This window comes from Arvicola amphibius, chromosome 3 (genome assembly GCF_903992535.2).
Source record: "Arvicola amphibius chromosome 3, mArvAmp1.2, whole genome shotgun sequence".
NCBI lineage: Eukaryota > Metazoa > Chordata > Mammalia > Rodentia > Cricetidae > Arvicola > Arvicola amphibius.
The window spans coordinates 126,621,475-126,645,940 of record NC_052049.1 but is presented as its reverse complement, the minus strand read 5'-3'; the positions used below and the strand labels follow the sequence as shown (position 1 = coordinate 126,645,940).

Below are 24,466 nucleotides of genomic sequence, written 5' to 3'. Positions count from 1 at the left end.
GCCAAATGTCCTCAGGGTAGCCCCAGCTAGAGGTAGGCCTCTTCCCAGGGAGGCTCATTAGCAAAGACTTCTTTTAGCAATAGCTTTGGAGAAGAAAGAAGGCACCCCAAGAGGCCTGGAAAGAGGTGAAGCCAATGAGGAAAGTGGAGTTCAGGAAAACTGTGTCCAGAGTAAAGTGGAACCAGCAGGGTAGTGCCCACATCCTAACCCTGTGGTGCTTGCCAGAAACCCCACTTAACAGAGCTGAGTCCCCAGGGGCCCCCTCCTACTCCCAGCCTCATTCCCTTCCTCAGAGGCAGGTCTGTGGCTTGGCTGGAAGCTACAAGGACTGAGGGAGTACTGCTCTGTGGGACAGGCCACATAGCTAAAACCCGGCGGGCCATAGGGCCCCGCGGAGGAGGCCCCAGCAGGCGGACCGGGTTCCTGAAACCTCCAGACACTTCCAGCCTGTTGCTTATTCATTCAGAGTAGGAAAGCGCCTGCCTAGCCAGCGGCCAGTCAGTGTGGGGCTGGCCATGTAAGGGCCCCAGGAGGTCCTGCCCGTTCGTGCCCTGCGGAAAGCCTCGTGCAGCCCTGGGCACCGCCCCTGCCCTGCCCTGACCCCTTGGCCTCGAAATGCTGTCATCGGAGGAGCCGTCCCGCTCGGGACAAGGCCAGGATGGACAAAGCTAGAGCTTGGGCAGGCAAGGAGCCTTCCTGTCCTCGAGGCCGTGGGAAGAGAAGCACCCACCGGGGCCCACTCCTGAGAGACTCTCTGCCCACCCGGCCTCTGCAGAAGGGCCACTATGGCTCTGGCCGGAGTCGGCAGCCAGCTGGGGACCCTGGTGTGGGGCGCCTGCCTGTGCGTCCTGGTGCACGGGCAGCAGACGCAGCCAGGACAGGGTTCGGACCCGGGACGCTGGCGGCAACTGATCCAGTGGGAGAACAATGGGCAGGTGTACAGCTTGCTCAACTCGGGCTCTGAGTACGTGCCAGCCGGGCCCCAACGAGGAGAGAGTAGCTCCAGAGTGCTGCTGGCAGGCGCGCCCCAAACGTCTCAGCGGCGCAGCCAGGGGGGACCCCGGCGTCGGCAGGCGCCGTCCCTGCCCCTGCCCGGGCGCGTGGGTTCGGACACTGTGCGAGGTCAAACGCGGCACCCTTTCGGCTTCGGCCAGGTGCCCGACAACTGGCGAGAGGTGGCCGTCGGGGACAGCTCAGGCATGGCTCGGGCTCGCACCTCGGTCTCCCAGCAACGGCACGGGGGCTCCACCTCCTCCTCGGTCTCGGCCTCGGCCTTCGCCACCACCTACCGCCAGCCATCCTCCTACCCACAGCAGTTCCCCTACCCGCAGGCGCCCTTCGTGAATCAATATGAGAACTACGATCCCGCATCGCGGACCTACGAACAGGGCTACGTGTACTACCGCGGTGCGGGAGGCGGCATGGGCGCGGGGGCTGCGGCTGTAGCCTCGGCTGGGGTCATCTATCCTTTCCAACCCCAACCCCGGGCACGCTACGAGGAGTACGGCGGTGGCGGCGAGGAGCAGCTAGAGTACCCGGCTCAGGGCTTCTACCCAGCCCCGGAGAGGCCATATGCACCGCAGCCCCAGCCCCAGCCGCAGCCTCAACCCCAACCCTCCGACGGCCTTGACCGTCGCTACTCCCACAGCCTGTACAATGAAGGCACCCCGGGCTTCGAGCAGGCCTACCCCGATCCCAGCACCGATGCAGCGCAGGCCCCCGCCGGGGCCGGTGGCACCTACGCTGGTGACCCCCGTCTGGGCTGGTACCCTCCCTATGCAGCCAATGTGCCGCCCGAGGCCTACGTCCCTCCGCGTGCGGTGGAGCCACAGCCTCCATTCCGCGTGCTGGAGCCGCCTTACCTGCCTGTGCGCAGTTCTGATGCGCCCTCGCCGGGTGGGGAGCGGAACGGCGCCCAGCAGGGCCGTCTCAGCGTGGGTAGTGTATACCGACCCAACCAGAATGGTCGCGGTGAGTACCGTCTTGGCTCGACATTCCGGTCACAGGTGAATGCTGCCTCAGGGGTGCAGATCCTCTATCTTTTACCAAAGGTTTCCAGGTAATGGCTGAGCACTGGTGTAGTCAAGAGTGGTGTGACTCTCCTCCCCACCTGCCCTGAATCCACTCATTGTTAGGGTCAGAGGCCTGCCTGGCAGGCCTGTTTTCTGACTCTGGCTTTGGAGTAATCGAGGAAGAACTAGCCAAGCTTTAAGAAGTACTTTACAATCTGGCTGGGGTCATCTAGGGACAAGCTGGGGGGAAAACCCTTCTCCCTGCATCTCCCCTTTCCAGTCAGGAAATCTCCTAAGACTCAGAAATTACTGTATGCAAAGGGTGAGACAAGGATCGATTGTGGGAACCCTGGACCTTCAGGGTCAAAAGGGCTTAAGGCTGCTTCTGGGGGTACAGCAGGGTCCCCATGCCTGGACCTCTGCGAGCGAGCTGGCCCTTGGTGAGTTAAGTAGGAGGTCAAAGAGCAACCCTTGAACAGACCTAGCTTGCAGATCCCTGAGAGGAGCCCATAAGACTGGGATGCCAGAGCCCACTGGCCAGGGCATAAAATTCAATGGAGCACAAAAAAAAAAACTTAGTAATGAAGATAAGTAATATTTCAGTGCATTAAAAATCTGTTATCAACAAATATGTTCAAATTTTAAATAGACCCAGTGATGGTTCCATAACTGAGGCAAAATCAAAAAATCTGAAAAAATCAATATGGGTCCTGTCTTTATTTGAAACAGGATATTTGTTCATAGCAGATTTTTTTGTATTGATATTGCTTTTTAAGAATATCATATTAAATATTACTTATCTTGGGTCCTGTGCTTTTTGATGTTCCCTAGGACATAACCCAGGCCAATGCTCTACTGCTTCACTTTTGTCTTGGCTCTGGAGGAGAGTCCTGGGAAATGTCTGGAGACAGGCCACCCCTGGCTTCCCCAGGGATGGAGATGTGACCTATTCTTGGGAAGGCCAGGTCATCTGCACACAAGGGTCGGGGTGGAGCAGTCTTCCCCTGCCAGATGGGCAGCTTCCACATGTGCTGTTACTGTGACAGAGGCCAACTGTTGTGTCTGGCCAGTGCCGGATGGCCACCGGCCCGTCCTTTGCTGTCCTAGAATCCCCTTTGCTGGTGCTCTCCGTACAGGACTGTCTGCTCCCTGGTCAAGGTTTCCACTGAGTTCTCAGTGCACACGCAGCACACCCTGAGAGCACTGCCTTCTGCCCACAAGCCTCTGCTCCATGCCAGGGTTACTATATCAGGGCTGTCAGGTGAAGATGAGCCTGTGAGACCCAAGGGTGCTGCTGCCCAGACCAGCCCTGGCTCCTCAGCCTCTGTCAGCATCGGATAGATGCTAAATCTGGTCAAGACTGAAGAGCTGGTGCTTAGTGGCCCCCAGGGCAGAAGGCCAGGAGACAGAGAGTCCAGAAGGCAGGGGGCACCACTGTGACATATCCACTAGAACCGAGTCTAGTTCTGAACCCCAGTTTGAAAACCACAAGAGCTGAGGGTGAATCATAACAGGGGGTTGGGGGCTTCTATGATGCAATACCAAACATGGATGGTGAAAATGCATCGAGCCCTTTGCCACCAGCTTGACGCCGCCTGCAGCAGGCTAGCATAGATTTGCGCTGAAATGCCCCAGGAGCCCCTTGGAGGAGAGGGTGCTTTACCTATCAAGTGCTTGACTTGTGGCTGCTTTCCTTAGAATGTAAGACCTCAGCTCGGAGAAGCTCAGCCAGGAGGGCCCCACCTCTGAGCTGAGGAGAAAACCAAGGCCTCAAATGCCACAAGGCTGGCAGAGGCAGGTCAAGCGCTGCACATCTGGGCCTTGAGCCAGTGGGTTTTCTAGGGCCCCTCTGTGGCCTGTGAACTTTCAAGGAAGTCATTTGGTTCAGAGGAGGATAAAACAGGGCAAGGCCCGTGTCTGGAATGGGTGCGTGGTGCTCCGCAGGCTCCAGCTACTCTACCCTAGAGTCCCACCGTTCATTTCAGATCAAATATACTTCTCCCCTGAAGGCAGTATTCTGGGTATCCAGGCTGGCACACATCAGATTCAGGCTCTGCCCTGAGAGAAGCCCAGCAGAAGGGACACATTGGTGTGGGAATAGATCAATATTGGGAGCAGACGCTGTGGGAGGTTCAGAGGAGAGTCTCCTTCATCTTGGGGGAGCACCCACTCTGACATGTCCATAATTTAGTTCTGCATGGGGTTCCGAATTCCACTTCAAAAATCACAGGAGCTGGGCTGGATGGTGGTGGGGCACACCTTTAATTCCAGCAATCAGGTTGCAGAGGCAGGTGGATCCCTATGAGATTGAGGCCAGCCTGGTCTACAGAGCGAGTTCCAGGACAGCCAGAGCTGTTTGTTACACAGAGAAACTCTGTCTTGATAAACAAAAACAAAGACAAAACCCCAGGAGCTGGGAGTGAATCAGACTGGGCCTCTACTCAGAGGTTCCAGGAGGACGTCTCAGAGGAGGTGACCAAGCGGTGTGCAGAGGATGGTGATCAGCATCTTCTAAGTTCTCCCCCCTCCAACCATGGAGAAAAATAGGATATGGGGATGGAGTTATGGTACATGCTAGTGTGAGGCCCCCAAAGAAGCCAGAAAAGGGACAGTAGACTCCCCTGATATTGGTTCCATCCTCCCACCCTGCTAGTCTAGGACCATGGAAAATCCCAGCCCAGTGAAGTCCAAGCCTTGTACTTGAGATCAGCCCCCCAGGCTTGGTGTGGGAGCCCAGGGCGGATTCTCAGAGGCTGACTTCATCCCTCCTGGCCACACATCCAGGGGTCTGAGGCCCAGCGCTGGCAGGCTGTGCTTTGTGTGTGGGTGTGGATCTGTCCTTACAACAGCAAACACATGTGAGCACCGCCCACGTCCCCCCTTATGTATGTGGCTTCCAAGTGTCTGTCCTGAACTCAGTTTCTGCCTCAGCGGTCTTCTCCTCTTTCTTCCCATGCTGGGTGCCGGGCTGCTCAGGGCTTCTGCAGTGCCATTGTCTCCAATGGTAGAACAGGTCACTGAGGAGAAGGAGCGTTTGCGGAGGCTCAGATCCCTCATTCATCTCTCACACATCCACTCCGAGAGGCCTGGGGAGTGACTGCCTGTCTTCCAGGTCTTCTAGCTCCCCTGCTCTGTGCCAACCCCATGCCACCTCTCCTTGAGACTGCTGCCAGGCCCTCCTCCCCCAGCATCCTTGCTCCAGCTCCTGCTTGTCACAGCCTCACATGTTTTGAGCTGGAGCTCTCAATGTTGAGATGCCCCCAAGTCCCACGAGATTAGGATTCCCCCTTCTAACTTAGCCTGCCTCATTGGTCTAGGGCTCCTGCAGTACCATTGTCTGTGAAAGACACATCTGCTGGATCTGGAACAGGTCACAAAGGTGGCTGTCCATCAGGGGACCCCCTGATGGCTATGTCAGACTTGCCTGGCATGTCTCATCCATCCCTGGCTTGACAAGGCCAATTGGATCTTGACACTTGCACCTAGCACCTCAGAATCTGAGGTCCTTCCTTTCCTCCTCCTCTTTATTGGGCATCCACAGCCACCAACCCTTGTGCTGCTCCTGGGATCATGTTTCCTTAACATCTCAGGGTGTTTCCAGGGTATGCCCTTTCTAACCAGCCTCCTGAGCTGCAGAGGCCCTCAGTTCCTGGGAGCATCCCTGGCTCCCTGCCCGCACCCCAACTGCCCATCATTCACCTGAGCCTGATTCCCTGTTTCCTCAGCCAGACTTCCCCTCTGGGTCCTCTGCTCTCTTCCACAGAGCTTTGAGTAGATGCACAGGAAGGCAGAGGCCTCTATCCAGCAAGCACCCCGAGCTAGAGCCTTCGGACAGGGATGGAGTAGCACCTTGCTAAACCGCACCCACCTTCTGAGCCTTGTGACCTACATGTGGGATTTCATGATTGCATTTGTTCCCACAAGCTCTTAGTGACACAGCTCACAGGCCCCAGGAAGATGAGAAGAGGGAGCCTAGTAAGATGGTACAGTGACACCATACAAGATAAGAAATGGGAGACAGGACAAGAGTCCTGCCCCTCTGCCAGCTGGGCATCTCTGGGGCACAACCTCCCTCTGCACGCACTGGTGAGAGTTAGGCTCCAAATGACTTCCCTCTTTATCTCCTTTAATCCTCAGGTCTCAGCCATGTCCTGTGAATTGTCCCATTCCATAGGTAGGAGGAAGGGCTCACTCGCTGACTTTTGATAGTGAACCTGGACTTGAGTCTGCGCAAATGCACGCTGCGTTCATAGCTATGCATCATTTTTAATTTTTCTCTGTTACTGCATATCATACACGCTTCATTTACTCATTCGTTCCTTTGTTCATGTATTCAATCATTCAATGGCGATTTTGGTACTGGTTGTAACAGAGACAGCTGTAGAGGGTCATACAGGTAAAGTGGCAACAAGAGCAGGGTGTGTGTGTCTGAGGGAACAGGCAGGGTTCCGGGCTGACTTCCTGTCTCCTGGCTCGCTACCCTCTCATACGGCCTCCACTCCCCTGCCCTCAGCCTGGACGTCTCTGCGGAGCTGGCTCTTGTTTAAACAAACGTTCGATGGTAGCTGCCACTGCTTATAAATGAGTTACGCTTCGCCAAGCGGGCTTCCCATTTCCTCACTTAAATCACCCAACAGCCCTAGGTAGAGAGAGTTGTAGCAGTGTAGGACAGGGCTCTCGCCACTCTATACAGGAGGGAGCTGCGGCTCCGGGAAGCCAGGGCCACAGTTACAGCCAAGCTGGACCTAGGAAGGGCGTCTACACCCTCACTGTTCCCCCTCACTCAGTGTTTTACAGTGTCACCTAACTGGGTGTTCAGTGACTCTTCGGTCTGAACTTCTGGGGGGAACAACCAAGGTTTTGTTGTTGTTTTGTTTTGTTTTTGCCTTGAGGTTAAGACCCTGTCCGCCTCCCCCCAGTTGGGGTTGGTAGCAGAGATAGAAATGGGGTATGGAGGCACCAAACTACTGCTAGGCTTAGCTAGAGAGTTCTGTCCCCCCCCCATCTTTTCTTTTTCCTGGTGCCCCAGGGTGGGGTATCTTCACAGACTTTTGAACTCCCGGAGGGGCACCTCTCCCCAGGAGCACCCTGCTGGAGTCCACCCCACTTCCTTCCAAGCCAAGAACACATGGAAAACTCCCCAGGCGGTGGCTAGAACAAGCAGGAGAGGGAGGGAACAGGAGGCCGCCAGAAGTCCAGCCAGGCAGCCCACACCTGCTTCCAATTCCTGTGCCCAGCATTCCTGTGGAGCAGCATGGGGGCAGGGGCCTGGAAGGAGAGGCCGAGCCTTGTTCCCACCCATGGCCTGACCTAACCGCCTCCTCCCCACTGCAGCTGGACCTAGGGTGTTTTGTGGGGATTCAGGATTACAGAGTAAGGGCTGGGCCTGGGTCCTTTGCCCCTCCCCCCTCGTGATAAGTTCCTGGAAACCAGGAATCTAGCTGTTTTCCAGGAAGTGGGGAGGGAGTCAGAATGCCAGACAGAAAGGAGAGGCCTGAAGGCTGGTCCTGTCAAAAGTGTCAAACCTTAGGAGACAGCCTACCCTTTTCTCTGCTCATGGGCCAGCTGGAACCATGGGTTTCCCAAGCCCCAGATAAAAAGGTCTTGGGAATTAATGCCAGCGTTGCTTGACAATGAAGATAGGCTTCCATAGGCAGGTGTTTCCCAGAGTCTTGGTGGGTACAGGCATTCATACACCTGCTTACTGGCTCCCGAGAACCTGGGCAGGTAGGTTAACAGTGCCCTAGACCCATTCTTGCCCTCTCTGACTCTCAGCCAGTCAGAAAGAAACCAGACACCTGTCTTAAGGGTCCAGCTCCCAGCTTCTTACTATACGTAAGGGATATCTCCAGGCTTGCAGCTCAATGCGGCAAAGATGGCAATGCCCATAAAGCCGACTGCTCTCAGGAGCTCCTGTCCAGCTGAGGATTGTAGACAACATCTCTTGAGGACATGTCGTCATCTGGTGGGTATATGTTAGCCCCATTCTGTGTGCTGAACACTTACAGCTGGGAATTAGCAAAAAGAAATATGAAATGTTTGCCTTTTGGGACCTTGTGTTGCCATTTACAGACATAATTCATAGGTAAAGTGGTAGGTGCTGAGGATAAAATAGAAGCAGCTAAGGAGATCGGGAGTAGGGGGAAGGGAGGAGCTTACAGAGGTGACCACCAAAGGCCTCAAGAAGGTGACATCAGAACCAAGACTCGAAGGAGGAACATGCATGAGCCATCCAGCCATCTGAAGGGAGAGCATTACAGATGGGGTGGGGAGTGGGGGTGGCCCAAAGATGCCCCAAGTGTGCTCCAGGAGGCTTAGGTTGAGTGAAGTAGAAACAAAGATGGAGCCTGGGCAGAAAGATTAACAGGGCTCAGACGACAGAGGACATTGGTGGCCACTGTGAAGTTTTTGGTCTTTATACTCCGTGTACTAGGAGGCCACTGTAGGAACACCGCTGGACTGGAAGCGTGTAGCTGGGAAGAGGAGAGAGTGCTGTAAGAGGAAGCAAGGTGCTGGGGGAGGAAGTCGAGCTTGACAGGTGGGCTCTGCACCTAATGATGGCATGGCCCCGGTGTGAGCAAAATCAGCCATGAGGGTGGGAGAGAGGCACACATGCGCAGATGTGCACAGTGAGCTCAGTTTAGAGACAGAGAGGTCAAGCTGCCGTCTTAGCAGCTGCTCGCTGATGCTTACAGTTCAGCGTTCTCGCAGGTTAAGGACACAGAAGGCCTCCGCTGCCATCCTGAAATGTCTAGGATCCACTCTTTAGGCAGTTGGGAGCCATTGAAGGTTCTAGACCTGGTTCTGTAGCCATCATAATCCCCCTTCCCAGCCTGGAACTGCCCCTTCACCATGGGGCAGAGTGGCTTCTGGAGATAACCTTTGCCTGCGAGCTAGCAAGAACAGGTGGAACACCTCTGGGCGGGTGCTGACAGCTTAATGTTCCAATTATTAGCTAATCATTTCCTGGGTGTAGGAGCTGCCAGCTCTGTCCCACTCTGGCTCATCTTTATTCAAGTCTGAGCTAGGCAGAGCTTCCTGCTCTCCCCACCTAGGGGCTCCTCTGGGTCTGGCTGTGTTCACTGCCAAAACATCCTACTTGGCACATATTTCCCAGCCGCCTGATGGGTTTCTGCTGGACTGTGTTTATCCTCCAGTCCTGGGCTCAAGAGATTAGGACTCTGCTGGATTCCACTCCCCAGCCTCTGAAAGCCCCAGCAGCAGGGGCTTAGGGAACATGGATGCCAGGGGAGGGTTAGGACCCCACAGAACATGCAGAGCTAGAGGAAAACAGGGGACCTATAGACTTGCACACGGGCACACACGTACTGGGCTAGAGGAAGGAGATTTCTCATGAAGCAGGAAGGGTTTGGGTCAGTCAGTGGGATAATTTCCTGACTGATGAGGCATGGGCTGCTGAGGTCGGGAGAGGTCTCGGGCTCTTGCCCAAGGCTGAAGAATGGATTGAATAGCTCCAAAAAAGTATTTTTATCTCCAAGTGTTTATGGATCCATCCAACCTGTGCCCAAGAGCCAGTTAGTTCAGTCTTCCCTGCATCTTTCAGATAGGGAAACTGAACCTCAGATAGGGGAACGGGCCAGTACACTGGGAAGGTCAACACAACAATGGCACTCTAACCTCCGGAGTATTAGGCGCCAGAAGACCCCACTCAGATCCTGCCCAGGAAGATGCTCATGGTCACTGCCATCATGGGAGTGTATCAGACCTAGCCTAATATGGGAGGACAGGGTAGGCTTGTCCTGAGGCCATTGGCTGCAGTAACAGTGTGGCTGGTCCTTGCATGGAGCCCTGGCTGCCACGGAGGACAGAGTTGAAATGCAATGTTTGGCCTTTCCCTGTGCTGGATCTTCATTATCTCATCCTAGGGGCCCACCATGGCAGGACAGCTCTCTGCCTGCATAATGACATGGGACCTGGTTTGCTCACACCCAGGCCCTCCCCAGCTGAGTCCCGGCTTTGGTTATCCCAGGGGCCTTTACTGTCCTCTGATTCAGTGTTCCCAGTATCCTGGACCAGGCTGTGGACAGCACAACCCTTCCCAGGGAGAATGAATACAGGGGTCTGACACAGTGCTCCAGGCCTGGGGGATGAGATCCGTGCAGACACATGGAGGCAGAGAGGTCTGGAGAGGGCCACATGCAAATCTAGAACAGGAGGGGCAAAGCTCAACCATCACTGATAGGACCCAGCCATCCTCCGAGGGGGCAGCAGAGGAAGGTTGTCCTCATAGCCTTGGGGCTCTAATCCACTCCCATCCTGTGACTCTGTGACTAGGGAGGAGCAGGTCTGGAGGTCCCATGTCAGTTCAAAAGGGACATGCGTGCTCAGCAAGCCTGTAAGAGCATGTCATTCATTGTGTCATGTGTGTGGAACAGGGCTCGAGGCCACTCCTTCCCAGGAGACCAGGCAGATGGCATCCTGGGGAGACAGACTCCTCTTGAGCAGTGCCAAGACATTCAAAAGGTCCTGAAGGTTTACAGTGACTGAAAAAATCAAGACACAGGACAGGTCCTGTAAGACTATCATGTATGTTTTATATATATGAATGTTTTGTTAACACATATGTATGTGCATCATATTCATGCCTGATTCCAAAAGGTATCAGAACAGGGTTATCAAATTCCCTGGCACTGGAATTACAGATGGTTTTGAGCTGCCATGTGGATGCTGGGAACTGAACGTAGGTCCATTTTTTTAACCGTTTTAGCAACATGGTCTCTCTGTGTAGCCCTGGCTGTCGTGGAACTCAATTTGTAGACTAGGCTAGCCTCAAACTCAGAAATTCATCTGCCTCTGCCTCCCAAGTGCTGGGATTAAAGGTATGAGTTGCCAGGCCCATCTGACATGAACTGCACAGTCCATAGAGATCGGCAAGTGCTCTGGACATACCTAACAAGACCGGAAGTGAAGCCTAAGGGAAGATGAGAGACGCTGTACACGGATCATGGACCAGTTTCTTTCTTTTATTTCTGAACTAATCAGGCATGAAATTTATCCCATTCCCCATAGTCAGAAAAACATGAGAGTTTCACCAAAAAAAAGTATCAGAAACCATGTTTTCCGTCTCCAGGTCCAGACCTGAGGGTTGGGGGATAGACTCCAAGTTTGTTGGAAAATATATCTGACCCCTCGCCCCACCTCAGAATTATGCCCCATAACTGATGGGACCCCTGAATTTGACCCAGCCTGGAACAGGAGTGACCACATTATATCTGGACTTCATTCCACACTGACCACCTTGCCTGTGCCCTGCAAGCCGATAACGCAGACCAGACTCCCCAGCCCTGTGCCTGCTGACCTCTGTGCAAGGCTTTCTTATCTCCCTTCAATCAGACAGCCTTCCCCCATATTCAAACCTCACAAAGGGAATGAGCTCAAGACTGGCTGCTGCCAGAATGTCCCCTGGGATCACAGCCTGGAGAAGGAGGCTTTGTTCCATTCTGGAAAAACATACTGGCTAAGGGAAGGGCCTGTGTCCCTGCGACCTCTGCAGGGGGTCCCCAGGGTGAGATGGGTGGCCAGGCCTGAACTCTCAGGACAGCAGGGCATGATAGGGGTGGGGCACAGCAGGGGTGGGAGGAGCTGGGCGAGTCATGGGGCTCTGGTGTGGTCAAAGTCAAAGACAATGCTAAGTTCATGACAGGAGTGATCTCCTGTAAACTACTAAAAAAGGCAAAAGTAATCTACAGTGATTTAAAAGCCCTATGGGTATGTGCCAGGGATAGGGACATTTGCCTGGTTCCGTTGTGGTGTACTTGATGGCAGCATACCTTTGTCGGCACCTTGCCAAACTGCACCCAAGTCCGTGCCTTTGTGTGGATTGCATACGTCAAAAAGTCTATTTATTGATTGATTTGATTTGTATGAGTGTTTTGCCTACATGTATGTGTACCGTGTGTGTGCAGTGCCCACCGGGGTCAGAAGAGGGTGTCAGATCCCCTGGAACTGGAGCTACAGATGGCTGTGAGCTGCCATCTGGGTGCTGGGAATGGAACCCAAGTCCTCTACAACAGCAATGAGTGCTCTAAGCTGCTAAGTTGCCTCTGCAGCCCCAAGTTTATTTTTATAAAAAGAATAGCAGGAGGAAGCTGAGACATAGGCTCTTCCGAAACTGCCCTGACTCACTGTGTGAATATAAACTCATCCATCGCCCTCTCTAGATGACTTCCTCGCACTCCCAAAGCTGCAGTGTGCTCTGGGGTCATAAAGAGGTAGGCACACGCTATGAATGTGTGTTAAGCTGCTAACTGCTTAAGAAGCAGGGGATGTGGCCTGCTAACCGTGAGTAGGATGCACGCCCTGCCTTTAGAGAGGCCCCCATCTGGGCAAAAGGAACCCACAGAGGAATATGAGGAAATCCCAGTAGTGAGGGGGCAGTATGTGCACCCCACGATGTCACCACCAATCAGGGAAGGCTTCCTGGGGCAAGAGACAGGGATCAGTGCTGAGACCGAACAGCAGCCAGTCTCTAGTCTCTCCAGTGTGCTCTACCAGGTAACGTATCCCAGCAGCTCCTGGGCTTGCACCAAAGCTCTATCAGAACCGGAAAGAATAGCTGATGTTAAGACAATTCCTTTTGCAGGGCTTTTCTCTGAGGACACTGCTTGAGTTTCCTATCTAGAGAAAGAAACTGAGGACAACGGTAGTAAGATTCAGAGATGTTGATAGATCCAGGTTCAGTGTGTCCAGGATCAGTGGATTAGTGTGTGATGAATCTAAGTTTAGTGTGTAACCAGGGTCTGGGCTCAGTGTGTGGTTAGGTCTCAATATGAGAAGATCCGGGTTCAGTGTGTCCAGAATCGGAGCTCCGTGTGCGTATGCGGTAAGAGTCCTAGTCCAGTATGTGACCAGAACCAGGATTCTATGTGTGATCAGGCCGGGACTCAGTGTGTGATGGGAGAGTTAAAGCTCAATGAGTGGCCATGGTCAAGGCAAAATGTGACCAGGATCAGGGATCAGTGTGTAACCAGAATCCATACCCACGGTGTAACCTAGGCCAGGACTTCCTGTGTGGTCCCTGGGCTCCGTCTGTGGCCAGGAACAAGCTCCATCAGAGAACAAGAGCAATGTAACTGGCCCCAAGTGCCCCTGGTCTGGGACTCTGGCTCTTCTGGCTGTCCAGGATTGCACAGCCAGCTCACGAAACAGCCTAGAGAGAAAGGGCCGGGCCAGGAAAGCTCGGTGGAGCCATCTGTGTAGTATTTGTTGAAATCGAGCCTGGGATGGGAGCGGCAGACTGTCTGGTGCTGAATGTTGGGCCCTGGAGGCTTAGGCCCGGCTGCCACACCCACCTATTGCCGAGTTGCTAGAGGGTGAGGAAATGGGACCCCTCCTCTCTTCCTTATCCCCCTTCCAGAAGCTTCTGGGAACCAGTGGGTGAGAACCATCTCCCAGCTGGTTTGAGGTCCTGAGGGTCCCCTAGGAAATGACTGCAAACATTCCAGGGGGCTCATGTCATAGAGCCTAGGCTGGCCAAGAAGTCCCCCATTTGCCAGGAGCCACCTCATCCTCACCCACCCTGTACTCTAAACTTCTCCATTCCAAGTAGGTGAGGTCACCCTGGCTGCCCAGATCAGGCTGCCCCTGAGGCCCAGGCCCCAAGGAGAACAGGTCCAGGGCAGGAGCCCAAGGGATATGTATAAGTGTGAATATGTATGTGGTGTGTGTGTGTGTGCGCGCGCGCGCGGTGTGTGTGGTATGTGTGCATGTTTGTGTGTGTGGTGTATGTGTATGCAGTGTGTGTGCATGCTGTGTGTGGTGTGTGTGTGCGCATGTTTGTGTGTGCGGTGTGTGTGCGTGTTTGTGTGTGTGTGGTGTGTGTGCATGCATGTTTGTGTGTGTGGTGTGTGTGTGCAGTGTGTGTGCATGTGCGGTGTGTGTGTTCATGTTTGTGTGTGTGGTGTGTGTGTTTGTGTGTGTGCGGTGTGCATGTGTGTGTGTTTGTGTGGTGTGTGTGTGCGGTGTGTGTGTGGTGTGTGTGTGCAGTGTGTGAGGTGCGTGGTGTGTGTGCATGTTTGTGTGTGGGGTGTGTGGGGTGTGTGGGGTGTGTGTGCGTGTTTGTGTGTGGTGTGTGTCTATGTGTGTGTGTGTGTGTCTTCAGGCACACACCTCTGTCAAAGGCTATGAGTCCAGACTTCCCTTTGCTTCATTGTCAGGACCTTTAAGCTGATGGGAGGGATTGGTAAACAGGGGGCCTCCACTTTGCCTTGCCTGCCTTTACTCTTCCCCCCTCCCCAAGGGCAGAGGGCTAAGATGCTAGAAGGAACTTGTAGTCTCTTTTTATCATTTGCCAGACAGAATCCCCAAGGCCTGAGAAAAGAGAGAATTTAGAAGTCCCAGGTGCCCAGCTGTAAGCTGACTGTAGAACGAGGATCAACCCCCACCACCCCCACTACCAGTTCCTCCTCCACCTGTGCCCTCACTCCCAACCTCAAGATCATCCTGTTCTTATGCCATTATGAGATGGCTCTGATACCTGCCTATGGTTTCTGCTTATTCCTGGTAACTTACTCGGACTCTTACTGGTGAAAGAAAAAGGGAAGCCCCTGACCCTGGTGTAGCCTAGAGACCAAGTGGTCACAAAGAACAGTTGGAGCAGTTTTTAGACTTCCCCCGGGCCCTGCAGGGGTAGGATGGGAGCCAGGCCCTCCCTTAAGGTGCCCACAGGGGATGGTTGTGGGCTGGTTTAAAGTCTGATGGCCAGAAGTGGCAGCAGGTGCCAAGAAGAGCCTATCCTGAGCAGCTCAGCTGGCACCAGGCTGAGAACTCTGCTGGCTCAGGGAGTGTGTTTTCTTCCTGCCCATCCCCTCCGACCAATTAACGCCCACCTACCTCTGCCCATGAGCCTTCTGGGCCCACCCTGGGCCCAAAGCCCAGGCTGCCCTGGTGGTCCTTGAAGAAGGCTGGCTCTAGAGGTGAGAGGAGTGTCTTGGCTAGTGTGCGGAGATCTGGGGAGCAAGGACAGAGGGAGCAGCTCTGCCAGGAAATTCCTTGGTCTCCTTAGTCCCGTCTCTAAGCCTTTACTCATGACATGCCATTCCACCTTCCAGACACCTCTTCCTTCCAGTTCCTGAGTCTGGTTCACATTCCAGACCTTCTAGGACTGTCCCCACTCTCCCGCACCACCAAGCTGTAGAGGCAGTTACTGCTGCTGACATCCCGAACCCAGGACCCACTGGCCGGGGACAGTGGCCAATAGTTTGGTGGAGGAGGTCCTTAGAGGCCGCAGTAACCAGCCTGACCCTCTTGGTACTGTGCTCTTCCTCTCCCGCTCTCTCTAGGCCTCCCTGACTTGGTCCCAGACCCCAACTATGTGCAGGCATCCACGTATGTGCAGAGAGCCCACCTGTACTCCTTGCGATGTGCAGCAGAGGAGAAGTGCCTGGCCAGGTAAGAAGTGCTGGGGGTGAATGAAGCATGGGGCCTTGCAATAGTCCATGGGAGTCACCCAAAGCCTGGCAAAGTATCTGAGCCTCTCAGAGCCCTGACCTCCATCTTGCCTGGCTTAAGGAGTGAGGCAAAGGGAAGGAGTGGGTTCCTCCCAGCCTAATACATTACCCACAAGGAGCTTTAATACACTATGACATCAATCGTAACACCAGCCTTGATAGAACGGACTGCCCCAGTAGGAGACTAAGGCACAATGAAAGGAACTGAAATTGGTCCTATCTGTATTTCTAGTGGTCAGTCCTGGATGGAGGGCAGAGCGCTGAGAGGCAGGGTGAGGATAGGTGTGGCTTTGTCTGACCAGGTTACCTGTCTGATCATAGCCTGGAATTGGTAGGCATGGGGAACAATGAGGCCTCAGTTAGGTACCATCCCAGACAGAGGAGGAGACTGTTGTCCTGAGTTCAGACCAGAGCACACCCATCCTGCTCCAGCAGAGCTCACTGCGGGATTGTCAGCAGCTCATATTCTGCTTAGCGGCTGTGATTTGGGGTCCTTTCTCCCTGTGCTAAAAGACCTGGCTAAAGGGGACATTGATCTGTTGCTCTTCTAGACAGGGGTGCCAAAAGCGTATTTTCCTCCTTAATTGCCCACTTTAAAAAAATATTTGTTCTTTATTTATTTTTACATGTAAATTCTCTTCCCTTTTACTCTCTAGGAAACCCTTTGGAATGTCACCATTTGTGTATTTTAGACCTTTAGCCCCGTGCCCCCTTAGATTAACTGACCAGAAACTCTCTCCTCTGTTTGTGAGAAGATAAAGAACTTTCATCAGCATATAACTCAATTTGCTGCTTCTTTGATAAAGACTTTAGTAAAGTCTTTACAATGACACTAATCAGAGTGATGGGTGGAGCAGTTGATTGACACTCAGGTGAAAGTCCCTACTAATCACAGATGGGCAAAGTGTGCTTATTCTGGGGACCATCCATGGACAGCCACTCAGTTAACCTGACCATCAGGCCTTGTCTGTGTCTCTTGCCCTTGAGAAGAGACCAGCCTTTATCCTCCAGTGATAAGGGCTCAGTCTCTGTGGTGGCCTGCACGAGTCTGAATCGTTTAGTTAAAGCCAAATTCTCAATACATCTTGGAGCATCTCAAGTGTCCTGCCCTGAGCTCCCAGTTGGCTGAGGAGAATGCAGCCTGCCCCTGTCCTGGGTGACTTCTCCATCTAGCTGGAGTGAGTGACCCCTCGCTCCAGGCTCTGAGGACAGAACTAAGCAGGCAGCAGGATTAGAATGAGCCAGGATGCACAGCTCTGGGGCTTGGGGTTAGGTCTGGGGCTGAGTAAGGTCAAAGAGGGAGGGGCCTAGGTAGAGGATTACTGAAAGGCCTGCAGAGCTGGGGCCTTGCAGTGGGAGGATTTCCAGCCAGTTCAAGTGTGGGCTGGAGCCCTGGGCCAGGCCCCATACTGCAGGCTGAACCCAGAGAAGTGGGGGGTGTTGCTTCAAGTCTTGCCACAAGCCTGTGACCAAGCTGGGCCTAGACGCGAGACCTGCTGGTTTCCCACGATGTTCTGAGCCGAACAGCGGGGCAGGATTTCACCAAACAGGCAAGGAGGATGTTTTGTTTCAACCCAGACACAGACAGATTCCAAGCCTCCTCCAGACAGGGCCAAGGGCCTTAAGTACTGGCAGACAGGAGTCTGAGCTGCCTGCTGTCCAGACATATTCTCAGAGAGAGCTAATCCCCACGACTAGCCACCTCTCTCCTCTCGCCTTACAACCTGGCCCCAAATGAGGCCAGCCAGGACAGCTGTCAGCGGTCAGCTGCAAAGAGGGGAGTCAGCAGCCAGACCAGGCTTCCTGTTTCTGTTTCTCTCTCTCTCTCTCTCTCTCTCCCTCTCTCTCTCTCTCTCTCTCTCTCTCTCTCTCTCTCTCTCTCTCTCTCTCTCTCGTGTGTGTGTGTGTGTGTGTGTGTGTGTCCTCTCACAAAAGAAATCCCTCTTTTCTCTTTCTTTCCTGCTTCTGCTGGGAATTTAACATCACACATGAATGGAGAACAGGCTTCCAGAAGGGAAAGAGCACATTGCTGGTCCTGAGGCCAGGCCATCATGGAGAGATGGTCTGATCAGAGTGAGCTGTAGGTAGTATTGGGAGAGCTCACCAGGATGCTTCTAAGTACAATAATCATGGCAGACTTCCTGGAGGAGGGGACTGAATTGGGACTAGGAAGCTAAATGAGCTTAGAGCTGTGATCATGCAAACAGCGTGGGAGGAAAGGGAATGAGAAAAGACTTATGGGAGAACAGCTCTTGGAGCTGGCGTTCAACCTGTAGCAGCGGAGCAGACGAGCACATGGGCCCAGGAACATGAAGATTTACCCAAGAAGTGCAGGCATGGCTTTCAGCCGCACACAAAAGACATGCAATGCTTTGGTCACCAGTTAAGGCCCTGTCCAGAAGAAGGAAGAGTTTAGATGTCCCTGGGTATGGCTGATAGGCTCTATTTTTATTATTTATTTTAATATGTGTGCAGGTGATGTGTGTTCATATACAAGTTAAGGCCGAAGGACAACCGTGCACGACATCTTCCAGGATGTTGGCTACCCCTTATGAGACAGAGTCTTTCACCAGTTAAGCTAGGCTAGCTGGCCAGCAAGCTCCAGGGATTCCCCCTGTCTCCACCTCCCCAGGGCTGGCATTAGAAGCACACAGCTCCACGGTTGGGTGTTTACGAGGCTTCCGAGGATTGGACTCAGTTCTCAGTGCTTTCAAGGCAAACATTTTACCAGCTGGGCTGTCTCCATAGGACCCAAAACTGTTTATTCTTAAATTATCCTTCAAGCCGGGCGGTGGTGGCGCACGCCTTTAATCCCAGCACTCGGGAGGCAGAGGCAGGCGGATTTCTGTGAGTTCGAGGCCAGCTCTCGTTCCAGGACAGGCTCTAAAAAAGCTGCAGAGAAACCCTGTCTCGAAAAACCAAAAAAAAAAAAAAAAAATTATCCTTCAAAGATTTTGATGTGACCCCCAACCTCTCCCGGGGTGGTGGCGGGTGGTAGCTCTAGCTGGAAGCTTGTGGTCTGAGTCTGTTAACAGTCCTCAGTCACACACAGAAGGCCAGAAAGGAAAGGAAGCCAGGTCTGGGTAGTGTCATGAGAGAAGAGGCCAGACCCCACTGTCATGCAGGGGTCAAATGTCAGTATCTTTGGGGCAGGAAGGGCTGAGAGAACAGCAGCTAAGGGCTGGACACAGGGCCTGTTGTAGCTAGCATACAATGACTTTTGGTGTCATAGTGCCATTCCAGTCTCCCTGCCTGTCTCCACAGCACAGCCTATGCCCCTGAGGCCACTGACTACGACCTCCGAGTGTTGCTGCGTTTCCCCCAGCGTGTGAAAAACCAGGGCACAGCAGACTTTCTCCCCAACCGGCCACGCCACACCTGGGAGTGGCACAGTTGCCATCAGTAAGTGAGACTGAGTGACCTTTACTCCTTTCTCTCCCGGGCTAGGGCTCTCGGTGCCTGAGTCTTCCCATTAGCTCTCTGGGGGATGCAGGAGTTTGTTCTTGTCCTAGAAAAGTATTGCTGGCCAAGAGCCCTCAGCAAAACTGAGTTGAAAGATGGACCATAGAGCCATCATCCTTGGTAAGGGATGGAAATGTCTAGAATGCAGGGTTTTGCCCATGGGGGCAGGAAGGAGTCTAGAAAAGAAGTAAGGTGCATGAGGAAGTGGAGTTGTGAGGTGATCTAGCACCAGAGATGAACAGAAGGGCTCAGTGGTTAGGAAGTCACCTTAGTCATCTGGTTCACCTCATGAGGGAGATGTGAGGGGCAGTACCAGGGAAACTAGGCCTTCTCTTTCCGCCCCCAGACATTACCACAGCATGGACGAGTTCAGCCACTATGACCTGCTTGATGCAGCCACGGGCAAGAAAGTGGCCGAGGGACACAAGGCCAGCTTCTGCCTGGAGGACAGCACCTGTGACTTCGGCAACCTCAAGCGCTATGCATGCACCTCTCACACACAGGTTGGGCTAGTGTGGCAGGGTGGGTACAAGAGTGCATGGATGGGAGTGGGCCAGCCAAGTGAAGAATGGGCAAGTGCCAAGACTGTGCCCAATTGGTTCTGATTGAGGATCTTCTTGCCAGTCCTGAGACCATCACAAGGCCCTGCAAAAGCCTCTTCCTTCCTCATCCCAAGGGGTGTCTGACTTGGAGATAAAAGAGCATTGTCACACTGTCTAGATAACATCATGTCTCGTTTGCCTAAAGAGGGACAGAGGTCTATCCCAAACCATCTTTCCGTAGGTTCATCCACAAAACATCCATACGCCCATCTAACTTTCCATACTTTTCTTCGGCCATATTTGTCATCCAGTCTGCCCATGGCATCTCCATCTTCTGCTTGGTTCATCCACCTAGTGGCTCAGCGAGGGCCCAAACCACTGTAGGCTCAGGCCAGGGAGGAATCACAGAGGCAGAAGCCCCCGGACTGCCTTGGATGGGTGTGGGGTGGCTCTGAGATGCAGCCTCTCCTTCCATCCCTTTCCCCAGGGCCTGAGTCCAGGCTGCTATGACACCTACAACGCGGACATCGACTGCCAGTGGATTGATATAACCGATGTGCAGCCTGGAAACTACATCCTCAAGGTGGGCCTCCCAGTCTGGAACATTCTCCCCAACTTGATGCCCAGGTTCATCTTCTCCCTCTTCTAAAAGATGCTTCCTTCTCTGCCTGCATCCCCACCTCCCCAGCTGCTCAGCGGGGCTGCCATCTTCACCGCTGTCTGATCAGGTGTGTCTCAAGCAGACACACTTTTCTTCCCCAATAGACCGCAAGGAATCTTCAGCCCTGGCATAGCTACAGGAGAGGTGAGGATGACATTATTATCCCGAAGAGACAAAGAACCCAGAGAGTCAGTTAGCCCATCCTCCCATGTGTGGAATGGCAGGCTCTCAGCTCCTTGCAGGACATGTGCCAAACCCCAGGGCGTCTGTGACCAAAAGTCCCCTCTTGCTTCATGGAGTGGCCTGAGCTTACCCTGTCAATCATTCCCTTTGGTACTGGGACAAGTAGAAATGTGTGCAAATGACACACCACCCAGCTTAGCACTCCATGACATACATGCAATATAGGGTCCCCAAGGCCTGACACTCAGGAAGTGGGGATAACCTGTCAGTATTCTTAGACCTACTCCATACCAAAGTTCTGTGTGGGCAGAGCCATGGGTGGTGACTCTTGCTGCCGGCAGAGGCTGGTAGAGAGGTGGCCCTCAAAGCACAAAGCAGAAGCCACTCACGGCTGCCCCACCTGAGTTCTGCTGCACATGGTGCGTGTGAGTGAGTCCTACCTGGTGAGCTATCATCAAAGACTAATGAAGGCCCCTCTGAGATCCAGGCAGTGGGCAAACTGACCATATAAGCAGTACACAGTTTAGGCTTTGAGGCGTACACTGCAATTTCAAGTCACACTCGGCCTTTTTAAGATTTTCTGATTTTTTAAAAATTTTTTTCTCCGGCTGGAGAGATGGCTCAGTGGTTAAGAGCATTGCCTGCTCTTCCAAAGATCCTGAGTTCAATTCCCAACAACCACATGGTGGCTCACAACTATCTGTAATGAGGTCTGGTGCCCTCTTCTGGCCTTCAGGCATACACACAGACAGAACATTGTATACATAATAAATAAATATTTTTTTTAAAAAAAATGTCATCTTAAAATTTTTTCTTTTTCTCTATATGGGTGTTTTGCCTATGTGTATATCTGCGCACTGTGTGTGAACAGCACTTCCAGAGATCAGAAAATGGCCCCGGATCCCCTGGGACTGAAGTACAAAAGGTTGGGAGCTGCCATGTGGGTGCTGGGGACCAAACCTGGGTCCTCTGGAAGAGCTGTCAATGTTCTTAAGAGCTGAGTCATCTCTCCAGCTCGTCCTTTTTTGTTTTTCTAATTAATTAATTAGTTGTGTGTGTGAGAGAGGAAGAGACTGCAGGTGGGGCCCATCCGTGCTAGGCAGGTGCTCTGTCATGGAGCTGTACACCCAGCTCAGCTGTATTCCTTCTTAAATGTCCTGCGGTGACTGGTCCCTGCTCACCCAACCTGTTACGGTTGGTCTCTAACTCTTTCAGACAAAGGGTACAGGACATTCTTGGACCGTCCTCTCAACAAAGCTGGCTTCAGGGCATGGTAAATACCCTGGCATCAGTTGAGCCCTTAATACCGGTCACCTGGACAGGGATTGTAAGTGCTGGAGTCAAGTAGCCCTGGTTCCAGCCCTCACTCTGGGGCAGAAACTGGCAACCGCGCCCTCTGCTGGGCCCTCCTGGAATGGGCTCTGACTCTGGGGAAGTATGTATGTAGACAGTTGGTATTTTCTTGAACCATAACTATTCCTTCTCTCCCACCTTTGTCTCTTTGTCCCAGATCTTTGTCCCTTATGTCTGTCTCTACCTCCTTGTCTCCCTCTCTGTCACCTCTTGTCTGTTTGCCTCTCCACTACCTTCTTTGGTGACAAGGTGGGATGCAGCTTCCTGACAGGCTCCCTTTCTCCATTTTTCTTCTCCAGGTGCACGTGAACCCCAAGTACATTGTTTTGGAGTCTGACTTTACCAACAACGTAGTGAGATGCAACATTCACTACACAGGTCGCTACGTTTCTACAACAAACTGCAAAATTGTCCAGTACGTGTTTTCCCACCCCCGACTCCTGTCCTGAGCACATTCCTGCCTGAGTCACTGATGGCCAAACACAACGTGGTCTTCTAGAAGGAAGACCCTTGTCTGCACCAGCCCTGAGCTGAGTGCTCGTGATGGGGATCGGACTATGGGGTATTGACATCCAATCCTGTGACGCCCTGGGATTTTCAGATCGAAACTGGCAGAAAGCAGAACAGTTTTGGTGAAGTCCATGGCCTCTGCAATCCTAATCTGCAGATCTGTGTTCTGATAACTCCCTTGATCTCAGAACTACCTTTCTCACACACTTACCGCACAAGCTGGGGATGCGGACTTTCGGCCTGATGCTAGCGTGCCCAGGTCTCCAGCACATGGAGGTTAAGCCTGTGGGGTCAGGGCTGAGTGTGTGACCAGGGTCATGGCTCAGTGTGTGACCAGGGCCAGAGCACATATAGAGACAGCTCTTTTATCCATGATTTTCCCAATCGTAGGCTCATATATGAAAGAATGGGTCCTGCTACCTCTACTTCAGTACAGAGTTCAGGTTACTCGGGAGTAGAATTAGCTACCATCACCCAGGACACCACAAATAGGCGAAAAGACCAAGTCCTTCTCTGTACAGGCCAGTTGGCTTTCATAGGCCTGAGTTTCCAGTGCCTTCTTCCTCTTCAAGGCCCATAAGGATGTGTCTCAGGCCACAGGGATCCCATTAGCACCGTCAGGGCCCTCAGAGGGTAGACACAAGCATCTGGGGCACCCTGTGCTCCCCTAAGGACTGGAGCTGTAGAGGCCAAGGCCCTTGCTTCCAAGACCTCGCTACATAAGTGCTTGGAAAGCCTCAAATCCTATTAGAGGATCCCCGTGACCCTGACCACAGGCAGGCCGCCGGGCCAGCGTGCACAGGAAGCTGCACAGAGTGTTCCCAGAAAGGCCACGGGACTGACACACGTGGCTTTCCATCATGTTTCTGAAGAGGAGAAAGGAAAAAGGGGGAGGGCAGAATTAGAAAATAATAACCAGAGAAGCATTTCCTGACAAGAACCGGGGACAGCTGTGGGAGGCTGGGAGGCATGCTGAGACTGTGCCCCCAAAGGTGGGGGCCTGAGTGCCCAGCCCCTCTGCCCTGGGCCCACACTCCCGGGGAGATGGAGCCCTCTGCCTGCCCCATCTGTAGAAGGAATCTGTCAGCGAGGCAGGCCACCTCACAGATGTCATGCCGTTGACCAATTCTCTTTCTTTCCTCAGGTCCTGATTTCTGAGTGGACAGCCTCCCCCCTTGTCTCTCCTTAAAAAGCAGGCCCTGTTCCCAGGCAGCCTCCCACAAGAAGCCCAGCCCCCTAGCCCAAGGGCAAGGGCAGCTGGCGGCTGGGGCATCCCTCCCTGCCGGCCTCAGGGAGTGAACATGGACCCAAACCACAGGGATTCTGGATGCCAGACCCCATTTTGTACCTAATTCTCCTCTACAACATCATTCTGTCTGTTGTTGGTTTTTAATTTTTATATTTTGGCCATTCCACACAGCAAGATTGCCCGGGTGCTGAATAAAAACAAGGGTTTTCTAGTCTGGAGTCTGTGTTGGCCTACTGACTAGGTGGACCACAGCTGGGGCCGGCCCGAGAGATGGTCTAGGGTTTTAGTCTTTGTTTAGGAACATGTGGGAAGGGTGACTTTGGCCTGCCAGGATGCCAGCAGTCCTCTGGGACACAGACATATCCATCATAGAAATGCTGTGGGGTCTAGCCCGAGGCCAAGCTGTCTTCTTGGGTAAAGGACCCCATCTCACTGAGTGGCTGGGGCCACTTCAGCTCACCCCCAATCACCCTTTACTGGTCCTTCTTTCCTTCTCAGTCTGCAGCCTCCCCACCACCATCCGGCATGGGGAGCTACCCACAGCATTCATAGTGCTGGGCACCCTCAGGACAACCCCAGCCCCTGCCTGACCCATACAATCACAGGGTATACTCTGTACCTAGGGAGGGGGCAGAGGAGCCTTCCTGTGGGTAAGGGCCACCTCCCCAAGGGGAGAGGACACACATATTCTTGGCAGAGGGGATGGCATGCAACACACGGTGAGGTGGGCCTGGAGGCTGAAGGGAAGGCAAGAGGAGATGGAATCCCTGTCCTTCCCTGGAATGGTACTCTAGAACTCCTGACACCAGTCTGGACCAGGGAGAAGTGGAAAGGCAATGTCAACTCCTTCCCTCCTCTTCCACAAGCACTCAAGATTCCCCGCCACCATCTGCCTCTGCCACCCTAGAGAAACACCAGTGGGAAAGGGAAGGAGACGTGGCGCCAGGCACTGGTTCTAGCTGTTTGACTCTGAGCCGGGCATGCTATACTGCACCTTAGATTCATCATCAATAAAACAGAACTGC

The 24,466-nt window shown here is 53.3% G+C and overlaps 1 protein-coding gene across 1 annotated transcript; it reads left to right on the top strand.

Annotated features, from left to right (window-relative positions):
- The first annotated feature begins 479 nt into the window (after positions 1–479).
- Positions 480–23,652, top strand: Loxl1 (lysyl oxidase like 1). The gene is made up of 7 exons (XM_038323181.1): positions 480–1,971; positions 15,314–15,422; positions 18,746–18,883; positions 19,290–19,446; positions 19,973–20,068; positions 21,982–22,097; positions 23,337–23,652. Exons 1-7 carry the CDS (start codon positions 786–788, stop codon positions 23,341–23,343), a joined length of 1,809 nt encoding a protein of 602 aa, XP_038179109.1. The 5' UTR covers positions 480–785; the 3' UTR covers positions 23,344–23,652.
- The last annotated feature ends 814 nt before the right edge of the window (positions 23,653–24,466 follow it).

What these genes read in the sequence shown, in the direction of transcription:
- Loxl1 (XM_038323181.1), top strand. Translation starts at nt 786, where the DNA reads ATGGCTCTGGCCGGAGTCGGCAGCCAGCTGGGGACCCTGGTGTGGGGC. An exon ending in GAGGAGAAGTGCCTGGCCAG is followed by an intron (nt 15,423 to 18,745) that starts GTAAGAAGTGCT and finishes CTGTCTCCACAG; the next exon opens with CACAGCCTATGCCCCTGAGG. An exon ending in GAGTGGCACAGTTGCCATCA is followed by an intron (nt 18,884 to 19,289) that starts GTAAGTGAGACT and finishes TTCCGCCCCCAG; the next exon opens with ACATTACCACAGCATGGACG.